This window comes from Pristiophorus japonicus, chromosome 12, assembly GCF_044704955.1.
Source record: "Pristiophorus japonicus isolate sPriJap1 chromosome 12, sPriJap1.hap1, whole genome shotgun sequence".
Lineage (NCBI taxonomy): Eukaryota > Metazoa > Chordata > Chondrichthyes > Pristiophoridae > Pristiophorus > Pristiophorus japonicus.
Window position 1 is genome coordinate 84,860,536 of NC_091988.1, and position 10,832 is coordinate 84,871,367.

The window sequence follows — 10,832 nt, forward strand, 5'->3', positions numbered from 1 at the left end:
ACCTAGTCGAAGCAGCCTGTTTGTATAATTTAGCCCTAGTATCATTCTGATAAATATTGGCCAGAACATGTAGAGGACTGACCTCTTTTCAATAGTCCCATCGAATATTTTACAGCCGCTAGAGAGGCCAGATGGAGCCACGGTTGAACGTCCCATCAGAAAGACGAACCTCTACCAGTGTAGTGCTCCTTCAGTATTCAACTAGTGTTGGCCTGGATTTTGTGCTGCAGTCTCTGGAGTGGGATTTGAACACATGATCTTCTGACCTCAGGTAGGAGTGCTACCTACTGAGGCAAATTCAATGTCTGATCTCCTCTGTACTAAACATTGTTAATGGTACTGAGGCCAACAGAGCAGAAAATCCCAGATTCGATGCTTGGTCTGCTCAGTGTTTGCCAATCTCAGCAAGGGGAGCAGTGTGGGGGAATAGAGTTGGCCTCTGACTCTTGGCTAGTGCGGTGGCAAGTTAGCTGAAGATTCTTGCTCCTGATCACCATCCGGACATCCTGTCTGGAAAGTGCAGTTATGAGGAGTGGATTCAAATTTCTGATGCTGTTTTCCAATCCCCCACCCTCAACCCAACACTCCCTCAATATCCCTTTCCCAACTCCACCTCTAGGCTGGAATCAGTATAAAACTCCCCTTGGGCTGTACTTGTAAACTTTTTGTATATATAAAGCACCATGATCTGAAAACACCATGTAATGCAAGTTCTGTTCAGTAATGTATGTTGCAAAGAAATCTAACTATAACCTCACCCATTCCATGTACTGTAATTTGATGACTGTATTACAATGTATCCTGAATTGTACCTCTGCAATGTAAAGCAAGCAAATGTATTGAACGGAACCGCTGTCAGTATCCAACTGTATTGTATTAAATTGCTGACCACATCCAACTGTACTGAACTGCTTTTCAATGTATTTTGAATATAAAAATTTACAAGTATACTTGGAAATGAAACAAAAACTCCACTTCCCTACCCTACCACGGTCAAGTAACGAAAACATGCATTGGCTGGGCATACAAGAACAGCAGCCAATCAGGGTGAGGAATCTCTTTGAATCAATGCCTTCAGGCAAGGAGAACATTGGAGTGGGGAACAAAAAGACCCAAACTAAAACAAATTGAGCTTTCTTCTTTGGGCTTTTGGGATTCAAGGTATGGATTTGACCCAGCCTGATGAAATGGAAGACTCTATACTCTTTTTCTCCCTTTCTTTTTTTTTACTCCCTGCTGCCTTTAATGGTCCTGCCTGAAATAAGTTTGAGGATAATCTCCACTCTTCCCAACCCAGACCCACAGCACAAAACTAACTCTCAATCAGGTGTTTAAAAATGGTCGTTCTCACTCTCCCAGCTCACAAGGAGTGTCTAGTGTGAGATAGGGTAATGCCACACTGGTATAGGGGTTCTTGCCCATGTCCACGCAGTGCTAATTTTCATTGTTGGGGTCAGCATTCCTCTTCCCAAATCTCCAACCACCATTGTAAAAGATCTGGGAATCTGGTTCGAAAATGAAATTGTGGGGAAAACTGGCCCGCCCTGGATATAGGGCTGCCAACGCTCCAGGATTACCCTGGAGTCTACACAAAATAAAGATAAATCTCCACGACACTGCTGCAAGCAGAAAAATCACAGGAGCATTAAAATAAATTGTCGTCTTCATTTTCTCTGAGTACTTCTGTTTATTGATGATAAAAATATTGGAGAAAGGATAAAATGGTTATCTGACTGGGAATCAAGAATCACCTGCGTGGGTAAGGAAATGACTCCGCTCTCCAATCAGGATGGGAAGGTGGGGTGCCCTCAGGATGAACGTGTTGGTGGAGGGGTTGGAGGTCATGTGATGAAACCTCCAGGAATATGTCCAAAGAGGAGTTGGCCGTTCTGCCTGGGTATCGGAACACTCCGACTGGGTTACCGCCTCCGCATCTTATTCATTCATAGAGTAGCTTTATATATTACACGAGTCGATCTCTCCTGGTGTTGTTCATGGGAAGTCCAGGATCTCTTTCTTGATAACGAGAGGGGCCCTGTGGAAGATTATACATAATAGAGGCCCAACTGGTCAGCCATGGTGCAATAGGTAACATGCTCGCACCTCAGTCAGAAGGTTGTGGGTTCAAGTCCCACTTAAGGGAGTTGAGCAGGTGATCCAGGCCAACACTTCCAGTGCAGTACTGAGAGAGTGCTGCACTGTCGGAGGTGCCGTCTTACGGATAAGACATTAAACTGAGACTCTGCCTGTAATTCTGTCATTACAACTGTGACCACACTTCAAAAATTCTTTGTTGACTGTAAAGTGCTTTGGGATGTTCCGTGGTTGTGAAATGTGCTATATAGACACAAGGGGCGAGATCTTCGGCTTTCCGTCTTCAGGGTGAAAACAGAGGCGAGGCAGGAAATTTACTGCCCAATTAACGTTAGCGATTAATTGCTTAACTTTCAACATTTGGGCTCTGTGCCAGAGGTGGAGCGCAAAGGGAGGCGTTGAACTACTTTTGCAGCGCAAAAACAGGAACCTCGCCAACTTTAGTGCGGGGCCAGGAGCGCTGAGAGAGAGGCCTTGGGAGGGGAAAAAACGTCAAAAAATCATTAAAGAAACATTGCCAACACCCTTATCTCACAAATTGCTGCAAAAATGAAAACATTAAAAATTTTAACTTACCTTTTTTCCAGTTTATCCAACTCACCACCGTCGACAGGGCTGTGTTTTCCCTGGTGGTCATCGTGGGGCGCGTTTCGCGGCGTACGGGTCGAGTGAGACTCGAAACTCGCAGCGGTGTCACAATGTGAGCCGGTGCACACCTGGCGCAGCTCTCCCCGGTGTTTCTAAGCATCGCCGCCGCAAAAAACGAATCGAGGATCGCGACAGGGTGAAAAACAGCTGACCGACAGATTTTTCGCCGCGGACGGCCAAAACCTGGCAAAAACCCGATCGCAAATGACCCCAAAATCCAGCCCAAGTTCTTTCTTTCTTTTCACTGAGTGTACAAATGGATTGTCCATTTTACCATAGTAGAACCACACTAAAACATGGCACATCGGGACACTTCCTCCAATGGGGCCGCGCCACACTACCTGAGCACAGCTTCTGCCGAAACCAAACCACAAGTTCCTGAGGCGGCGGTTAATCCCCCCAATAAACCACAGCCAGCTTCCTCCACATCTTCCTGCCAAGGTCATGAACAACACACCACAGCACTCCATAAACCAATTAATCAGCAAGGCCAAGAATTATAGCAGGGCATTGGTTGACTTTCCCCCCTTCCATAACCGACACTAAGGCAAATTGATCAACACCATGGGCCAAGATTAGTAAGCTCAGGACAAGTTCAGAAGTTAAATGTGGTGTCTGCTTGCCTGTCTGGTTCAGTTCCACCCTGTCCATCCTGAGTGAGCTATTGGGTCGTAGATCAGGAGCTGGGATTCCAGGGCAGGGACTAAGGAGTGAGCAGGGGAAGGGTGGAAAGGGGGCGGAGGGCTCCGGGGAGGTCCCAGAGTAACAGAAGAGGGTGGGGGCGTGAAGGTAGGGGAAGGGGATGGGGGGCAGGGACAGTTGCAGGGGGTGGGGTCTGGACCAGCTGGTTTGGCAGGGCTCGGACAGGGGGTGGGGAACAGTGCGAGTGGTGAGGTGCTGGGGCACATAGTGGCCAGTTGAAGGGGAAAGGTGTGGGAATAGGGACGGGGGGTGGGTGGGGCTAGGAGGTAGGTAACAGACATTGGGGTGCAGGAATTGTGGATGGGGTGGGGTCAGTAGGTGGCAGCATCAGTGGGGGAAGGGGGCAGGGGATAGTTAGCAGGGTGCTGGAATTGGGGATGTGGGTGAGCTCAGGAGCCAGGAGTGGGAGAGGAGGGAAGCTCAAGTGGCAAAAGAATTTTCAATAATAATCGAGAGAAAAGAAGAATTCTGTAATAACTTGACCTCTGACCCAGGGCCTGGCGAAGACAAATATTCACAGGCCCAGACTGAGTGCAGCCCACGGGTTGGGAGGGTTCACTCAGCCTTCCTGTCTCTCCTCCTCGGTCTTGTCCATGCTCAGGTGGCCCTGGAGAGGGAGCATGCGGTGCCCATCGGTACACTCGAGTCCTCCTGCAACCGATGGGTACGGCAGGGAAAGGAAAGTCTTATCGACACGAGTAATAATATTGTGATTTACATTATGAGTTTATTTTAGTTTAATAGGTGATGATGTTTAATTATATTAGTGGTGCCGCCTCAGTTTAAGGGGCATTTGTGCAGCTGCCTCTCTGTTGGTGGAACTGGGCAATCCAGCATCACTTCTATTGATTTATTAAAATAAACCAAGACATGACCAATTCTCCACATGCAATCAGCTATTGGACCTCAACAGGTCACTACAGACTGCATCAGGCTGTAGGGCAGTTAACCTGTTTAGATCTGAATCCGATCTCACTCTGAACAAGTCTCCAATCGTTTTCGGGTGTTGCACCAAAAGGATTATAAAAGAGCCCATGTACAGCTTTAAAACTAACAACAACCTGCACTTATGTAGCACCTTTAACATCATAAGATGACCCAAGGAGCTTCACAGGAAAGTTATCAAACACAATTTGACACTGAGTCACAAGTGGAGATATTAGAACAGGTGATCAAAAACTTGTCAAATAGATAGGTCTTAAAGAGCGTCTTACAGGAGGACAAAAGCAAAATACTCCAGGTGCTGGAAATTTGAAATAAAAATAGAAAATTTTGGAAATACTCAGCAGGTCAGGCAACATTTTGGAGAGAAACACAGTTAACGTTTCAGGTCGATGAACTTCCATGAGAATTTAATGTCGATGACCTTTCATCGGAGTCTGAAAGGAGGAGAAATGCAGAGAGGAGGAGAGGTTCAGGGAGGATATCACAGAGCTTAGGGCAAAGGCAGTTGAAGGCACAGCCACCAATGTTGGAGCAATCGAAATCAGGGAGATGCAAGAGTCCACAATTGGAGGAGTGCAGAGATCTCGGAGCGTTGCAGGGTTGGAGGACCCGAGGCAGGGGCGGAGTCGGGCAGTGGTACAGAGATGGAAATAGACTTCTTTCAGTTCAACATTATCAAAGCTCTTAATAAAATATAGCTCTGTATTTATCTGAAGTCAAAAAGTATGTGTAAATTTACATAGTTTGAATAGAATGTATGTTCTTTAGGTGTCTGTATATGTTTATTTCATTATATTCTGTTTCAGTAAATATTCAGTACATCAAAAAACAAAAGCTGAACTTGTCTTGTTCCCAGAGACCCAGATAGTCTCCAACCTGGTGCATCTCCCGATCACTGAACCAGTCTGTGTGAAAAACTTTCTGGAAACAAACAATTAGTGAGAATGTTGAATAGTCTATTGGTTTAGTTTAGCCACACCTGCTCCAATTGTTTTCAGGTGATGGCAGGCTGTGTGTATAAAAGGGGATCAGGGGACTCCCCACAGAGAACAGTTGAGCTGCAGTAGTTTGTATTATGGGGCAACTAGTGAAGGGTTTGGTGCCTCTATTGGTTTTGATCGGAGTGGTTTGTTGCTCTGATACCAGGCAGCAGTTTAGAAACTTGGACTTCCCATGGAGCATTCAGAAGGCCACTCGTGTCCCTCCAGGCCCAGCTTTTGGTTCTGGTTTCAGTAAGTCTGAGGGGCGAAGTGTGTCTCCACTGCAGACTGTGATGGTGCAGTGTGGAGAGCAGAACCTGCTGGTCAGTGTACAGATGGATTTATTTGGAACCAGGCACCTGATTAAAGCAGCTGATCTGACCCTGGGGTCAACAGGTTGTCGGCCAACTGGGGTCTACTCTCAGAACCACACCGTCCTATTTCATTATGGGCTCCATGAATGTGACAGCACAGTAAAGGTAATGTGATTCTTGATCTAAAACCTTCTGCAAACAAAGGGCCCCTGGGAGGAGGAACACTGGCATGGACTAGTTGGGCTGAATGGACTGTTTGTGCTGAACATTCTATGAAATATATGGACCTGTAACAATATGATTTTAATGTAAGCTTTCATTTTGATTGTGCTTTATGTTCAGAATATTTTAGTGAGGCCTGTTTAAATGAGATACTCATGGAGGTTTCTTTCCCTGATTCAACCTTTTATTGATTGAAAATAAACTGGTCATCTGGACTGAAGTACATGGTTACTAGACTGTCTTGAGCAATGTAACAGTGGAGGGTGAGATGAAGGATTGTGGCTACATGGGTGACTTTTTTTGATGCACATTTGCTGGTTTATTTTTGATTTGAGATTGGTTGGGACACAGTTGGAGTTCCATGCTATTTTTGACTTGTAGAAAGAATCATGGGAACTGATTGCTAAATATTCAAGTGTTCTTTTATGCAAAAATGCTTGGAAAAATTGAGGCATTTTTCATCAAATTAAGCTGCCCCTAGAATAAAGGCAGAACATGCTTATGGTGAAATTGTACTGAGGAAACCTGGACTGAAGACAATCCTTTGAAGGAATTCTCAGGATTGTTGAAATTTGGAATGTTATGTCTTGAATAGTCAGACTAGATACGGCAAGCTCCAAAGTAAGCTGTGACCATAGTCCTTTTTTATTACAGATCAGAGTCCCCTGAGACCTATTGAATTTATATATAATTTACAGCTTTATATGCATCACCATGTGACCATAAAGTACTGAGACCCAATGGAGCAGTTATCCCTGGTGCTGTCTTCCATCCCTAAACCCCTCTGCCTTTCTACCACTCCATCTGTTTATGGCACTTATTAAAACTTTGTTTGTGGCCAAGCCTTTGGTCAAATATCTTGTGTTGATTTGGTGCCAAACTTTTTTCTGAACCTCCCTGTGAAGTGCATTAATGTTTTACAATGTCAAGTGAGTTTTATATAAATGCACAAGTGCATAATTGTGGTTCACTTCCCCCAGAGGCCTACAATATCTCTTCAAATGTATTTGGATAGGGCTGGGACTCTAATTAATAGAAGTATGAATTGCAGTGTGTGTTTCTCCAAACACTGCTCTCTTGTCCAAGAATAACTCCCTTGTTCTGTACCTGACCAGATCACATTTTCTCTCCTAGATGACGGATGACCTGCTGATTTACACCAGCCACCTGTACTACAGGCCAAGCCATATTGGAGGAGTCATTGTGAGAACCAGTGGATTAGTTGTCCCTATTGTGTGCCATTATCCCAGGTAAGGTGGATGATTGACAGGCTCTTCTTTTCTCTGATGGGGTAGTGAATTGGAAGTAAAACTTGCCTTCTTCCTTCCCACAGGAAGAGGACAGTGAGCAGCAATGCGATCAAGCCCACCTGGGTCCCCTTCTCCTCCACCAAGGCAGGAGAGGGACGTCTGTCATTCTCCCTGCGTCTGATGACTGGTAAGTGATCGTCAATTATCTACTATGCCTGTTTTACCCATTCCTTGGAATCCAGTGAGGAACCCAAAGCTTGTGTTCCTGCTCTCATTCCCTTTCCCTTTCCAGCTAACTGGAGTGCAGAGCGTACCTCCAATATCTACCACCTGGGTGACCTCATTCACATCGAGGCCTCTGTGATGACTGTGAACCACATGCCTCTGAAGCTCTATATTGACCGCTGTATAGCTACACTGAGCCCAGACCAGGACTCCACCCCCAGATACAACATTATTGACTTCAACGGGTAAGGTCTTTATCTGGGCTGCATATGTCACACACATAACTGTTTGGCGGAGGGAATCCATTCTTAATGATGCAGCTCTTTCTGACCCTCTTTCCAGTTGCCTGTTGGACAGCCGAGACGAAGACTCCTTTTCGTCCTTCGTGTCACCGCGAGATCACCTGGATAAGCTTCAGTTCAAGCTGGATGCATTCCGCTTCTTTGAAGACGACAGGGACTTGGTAAGAGGAGACCAGATGTTGAGACGGTGAGCGTTTGACACTGAGTAACTCCTGCATGTGTCTCCTGCAGATCTTCATCACTTGCCACCTGAAAGTAGCTGCAGCAGATCAAAGGCCAGATTCAGTCAACAAAGCTTGTTCCTTCCAGAAGCCAGCCAACCGGTGAGTGAAATCTAACCAACAATGGTGATCGTCTTTGGTCAGAATGCATCCATATGCCAATCGTGTGCTTCCTTGCTTGTTTAGATGGTTCCTGGTGACTGAATTGGACCTGTCCATGGTGGAAGGATCTAATGAGGTTTGTGCCTGTTGTGATGGGGGCAACTGTGGAGCCTCGAGATTGCGATCTGGAGGAAGACTTCACTCCAGGGACAGGAGGGAAGTCCTATCTGAGCTGGGTATGTTGTGGTGGTATTGGGTGTTGGGGCTATTGTTCGATGTTTGTTTGTAACTGGATGGAATGAATTGTTGCAGAGTCGGAGCCTGTGTGGGAGGGTGAAGTTTCCCTTGGACCACTGATCATTCTGGATGCTGATCTGAAGGACCTGGTCCATTCGATGGGAAGTGAAGCTGTCGAGACTCGTGAGGAGATTCCGAGTTCTTCTCCAGGTGAGTGTTGATTTTGAGAACCCAATTCCAGTCTAGTGACTCCTGACTCAATGGCTTCTCATTCTCTGCAGGTGAGGTGCTTCTGGTTGTGACGTTGGCAGTTGGGGCCCTGATCTCAGCCATTCTGGTGGCCGCCTTCCTCTTTAGGAAACACACCTGAATCCTTTCTCATTTGGGCTTTTCTATCATTTGTCAAAAAATGGAGTAATAAATTTGAAATGTGACTTGCTTGAATTAGTCTTTGGTCTTGGTGTTTTGAACTTCAATTGTTTCAAAGGCCCTTTTGCCTGTGTTTAAATTCCACATTTCCCTTGTAACTGTTTTTATAAAAAAAAAATGACTAAATTTCTAGTGCAGCTGCTTGTGCTATCATGATACTGGTCACGGCGACCATCCCACTCCCACTTTCCCTAATGAGCCCCCATTCTCTCTGACTGTTTCCAGCACATTAGTCGGTCCCGGTTCTCTGATTCAGTAAAATGGCCTTTTGCCCATCTGCAATATTTTACATCAGTTAAAGGCCACAGGGTTTTATTTTCATCCCAAATTGGTCCCAGTAGTGTGCAGATCATTGTTGGAAGGTTGAAATCCCAGCTGGAACATAATATTGAGTGAAAAATTGGGTCTGCCTATGTGGCCCTCCTTGGTAGAGCAAGGCAGCTGATGCTCACAGGTGAAGAATGAATGAGTTTGGGCAGCCAACACCCTTGTAACTATTGGTGTGAGTCAACCATTCAGCAGAGAAAATGAGGGCCAGGGTGGAGTTACTGCAGATTATATAAATGTTTGCAAACTGTTGCTGGTAATGGTGCCATTCAACTGGGCTTTCTCCCAAAAGACTGACTCACTGACCCTCGAAGCTCCTTTACTCCCTGCACCTGCTACCTATTTCCTTTCCCCTTCACTTGATTGACAAACCTGACCGCACAAATAATACATGGGAGAAAAAATCCAAACTGAAGTGTAGCCTCGATTTGGCTGATTTCAATAGTCGCAGGTTACTTGAAGTGGGTTAGTGTTGCAGCTGCTGACGTATGCAGGAAGAGGATTTGGGAAGTGAGGGGTGAAATTCTTCCAGGAAAAGGAAGACCAACCAACGTAACATGGTGTTGGAACAAGTGGCGGTGGTGAGGGATGAATTATCATAAGCTGCGGAGAGATTAAGGTGGCAGACCAGTGCTGCCAGCTTTCTCCATTCAGTGAGCAGGTCCCTGGGCTTAGTGGCCGCTGCCGCCATCACAAACATTGGAGCGAGGTCTGGGGGACAGTGTTGTGTTCAGATCACAGCCACCATTTTTGCTCGGCTGGATTTCCCACCTAATATGGTGTGTTTTTTTAAAGCTGACTTATTAAAGTTTTTTAAAATCTTTGAGAATGCTGAACCTACTACCACTGAGTGGTTGAAACAAATAGCATCGATGTATATAAAGGGAGGTTGGACCAGCATGTCAGAGAAGGGATATGCTGCTAGATTTCAATGAAAGACTGGAGGAGGCTCGAGTGGAGCATGGACTGATTGGACAGAATGAACTGTTTCTGTGCTGTATATCCTGTGTAAAATCCCAGGCTGCTTGGCAAGCCCTTTGCAATATTTTTGCAGACCATTGGTTGAGAACCTCTGATCTGAAAGACATGAGACCAGATTTGGAGGCCTAGATTTTACTGATTCTCACCACCGGCCACTTTGCGGTCAGTTGAAACTCAGCAGTACCTGAGTTTAAAAGGATGGAATCTGCACGCATACAGCACGGTAGGAGGCCACTTGACCCTTTCTGCCTCTATTCAACATAGAAGCATAGAAAATAGGAGCAGTAGTAGGCTGTTTGATCCTGTACCACCATTCAATATGATCATGTCTGATACACTCCACACCATATATCTGCTTTCTCTCCATACTCTTGTCTTGCTATATCTCAAATATATTCCATGACGTGGTCTCCACAGCCTTCTGTGGTAGAGAATTCCATAGGTTCACCACCCTCTGAAGAAATTTCTCATGTCCTCAATTTCCTACCCCTTATCCTGAGACTGTGACCCCCTTGTTCTAGACTTTCCAGCCATGGGCAATATCCAGTCTGTCCAACCCCATCATCATTTTATACATTTCAATGAGATCTCCTCATTCTGCTAAACTCTCGTGAATACAGGCCTAGTTGACTGATTTCTCTCCTCATATGACAGTCCTGCCATCCCAAGGAATCTGTCTGATGACCCTTTGCTGCACTCCCTCTATGGAAAGTATAACCTTTAGTACGTTAAATCTATCATCTGGTGATTGACCCTTCTGCTAGAAAGTGTTCTCCTCCCCATTCCTTATGAAAACCTTAATCAATTTTTTGCAAAGTCTCTATATTAAATCTCCCCTTCACAACTTTTCAAA

At 45.5% G+C, this 10,832-nt stretch overlaps 1 protein-coding gene across 1 annotated transcript; it reads left to right on the forward strand.

Moving 5' to 3' along the window:
• The first annotated feature begins 1,008 nt into the window (after positions 1-1,008).
• LOC139276815 (zona pellucida sperm-binding protein 3-like) lies at positions 1,009-8,612 on the forward strand. Its single transcript, XM_070894814.1, has 11 exons — positions 1,009-1,047; positions 2,682-2,794; positions 5,536-5,848; positions 7,040-7,155; positions 7,239-7,342; positions 7,448-7,625; positions 7,723-7,843; positions 7,914-8,005; positions 8,090-8,241; positions 8,318-8,452; positions 8,524-8,612. Exons 1-11 carry the CDS (start codon positions 1,009-1,011, stop codon positions 8,610-8,612), a joined length of 1,452 nt encoding a protein of 483 aa, XP_070750915.1.
• The last annotated feature ends 2,220 nt before the right edge of the window (positions 8,613-10,832 follow it).

Coding starts and splice junctions, on each gene's coding strand:
- LOC139276815 (XM_070894814.1), top strand. CDS start 1,009: ATGCATTGGCTGGGCATACAAGAACAGCAGCCAATCAGG. Junction 7,343..7,447: donor CTCCCTGCGTCTGATGACTG/GTAAGTGATCGT, acceptor TTCCCTTTCCAG/CTAACTGGAGTGCAGAGCGT. Junction 8,453..8,523: donor GATTCCGAGTTCTTCTCCAG/GTGAGTGTTGAT, acceptor CATTCTCTGCAG/GTGAGGTGCTTCTGGTTGTG.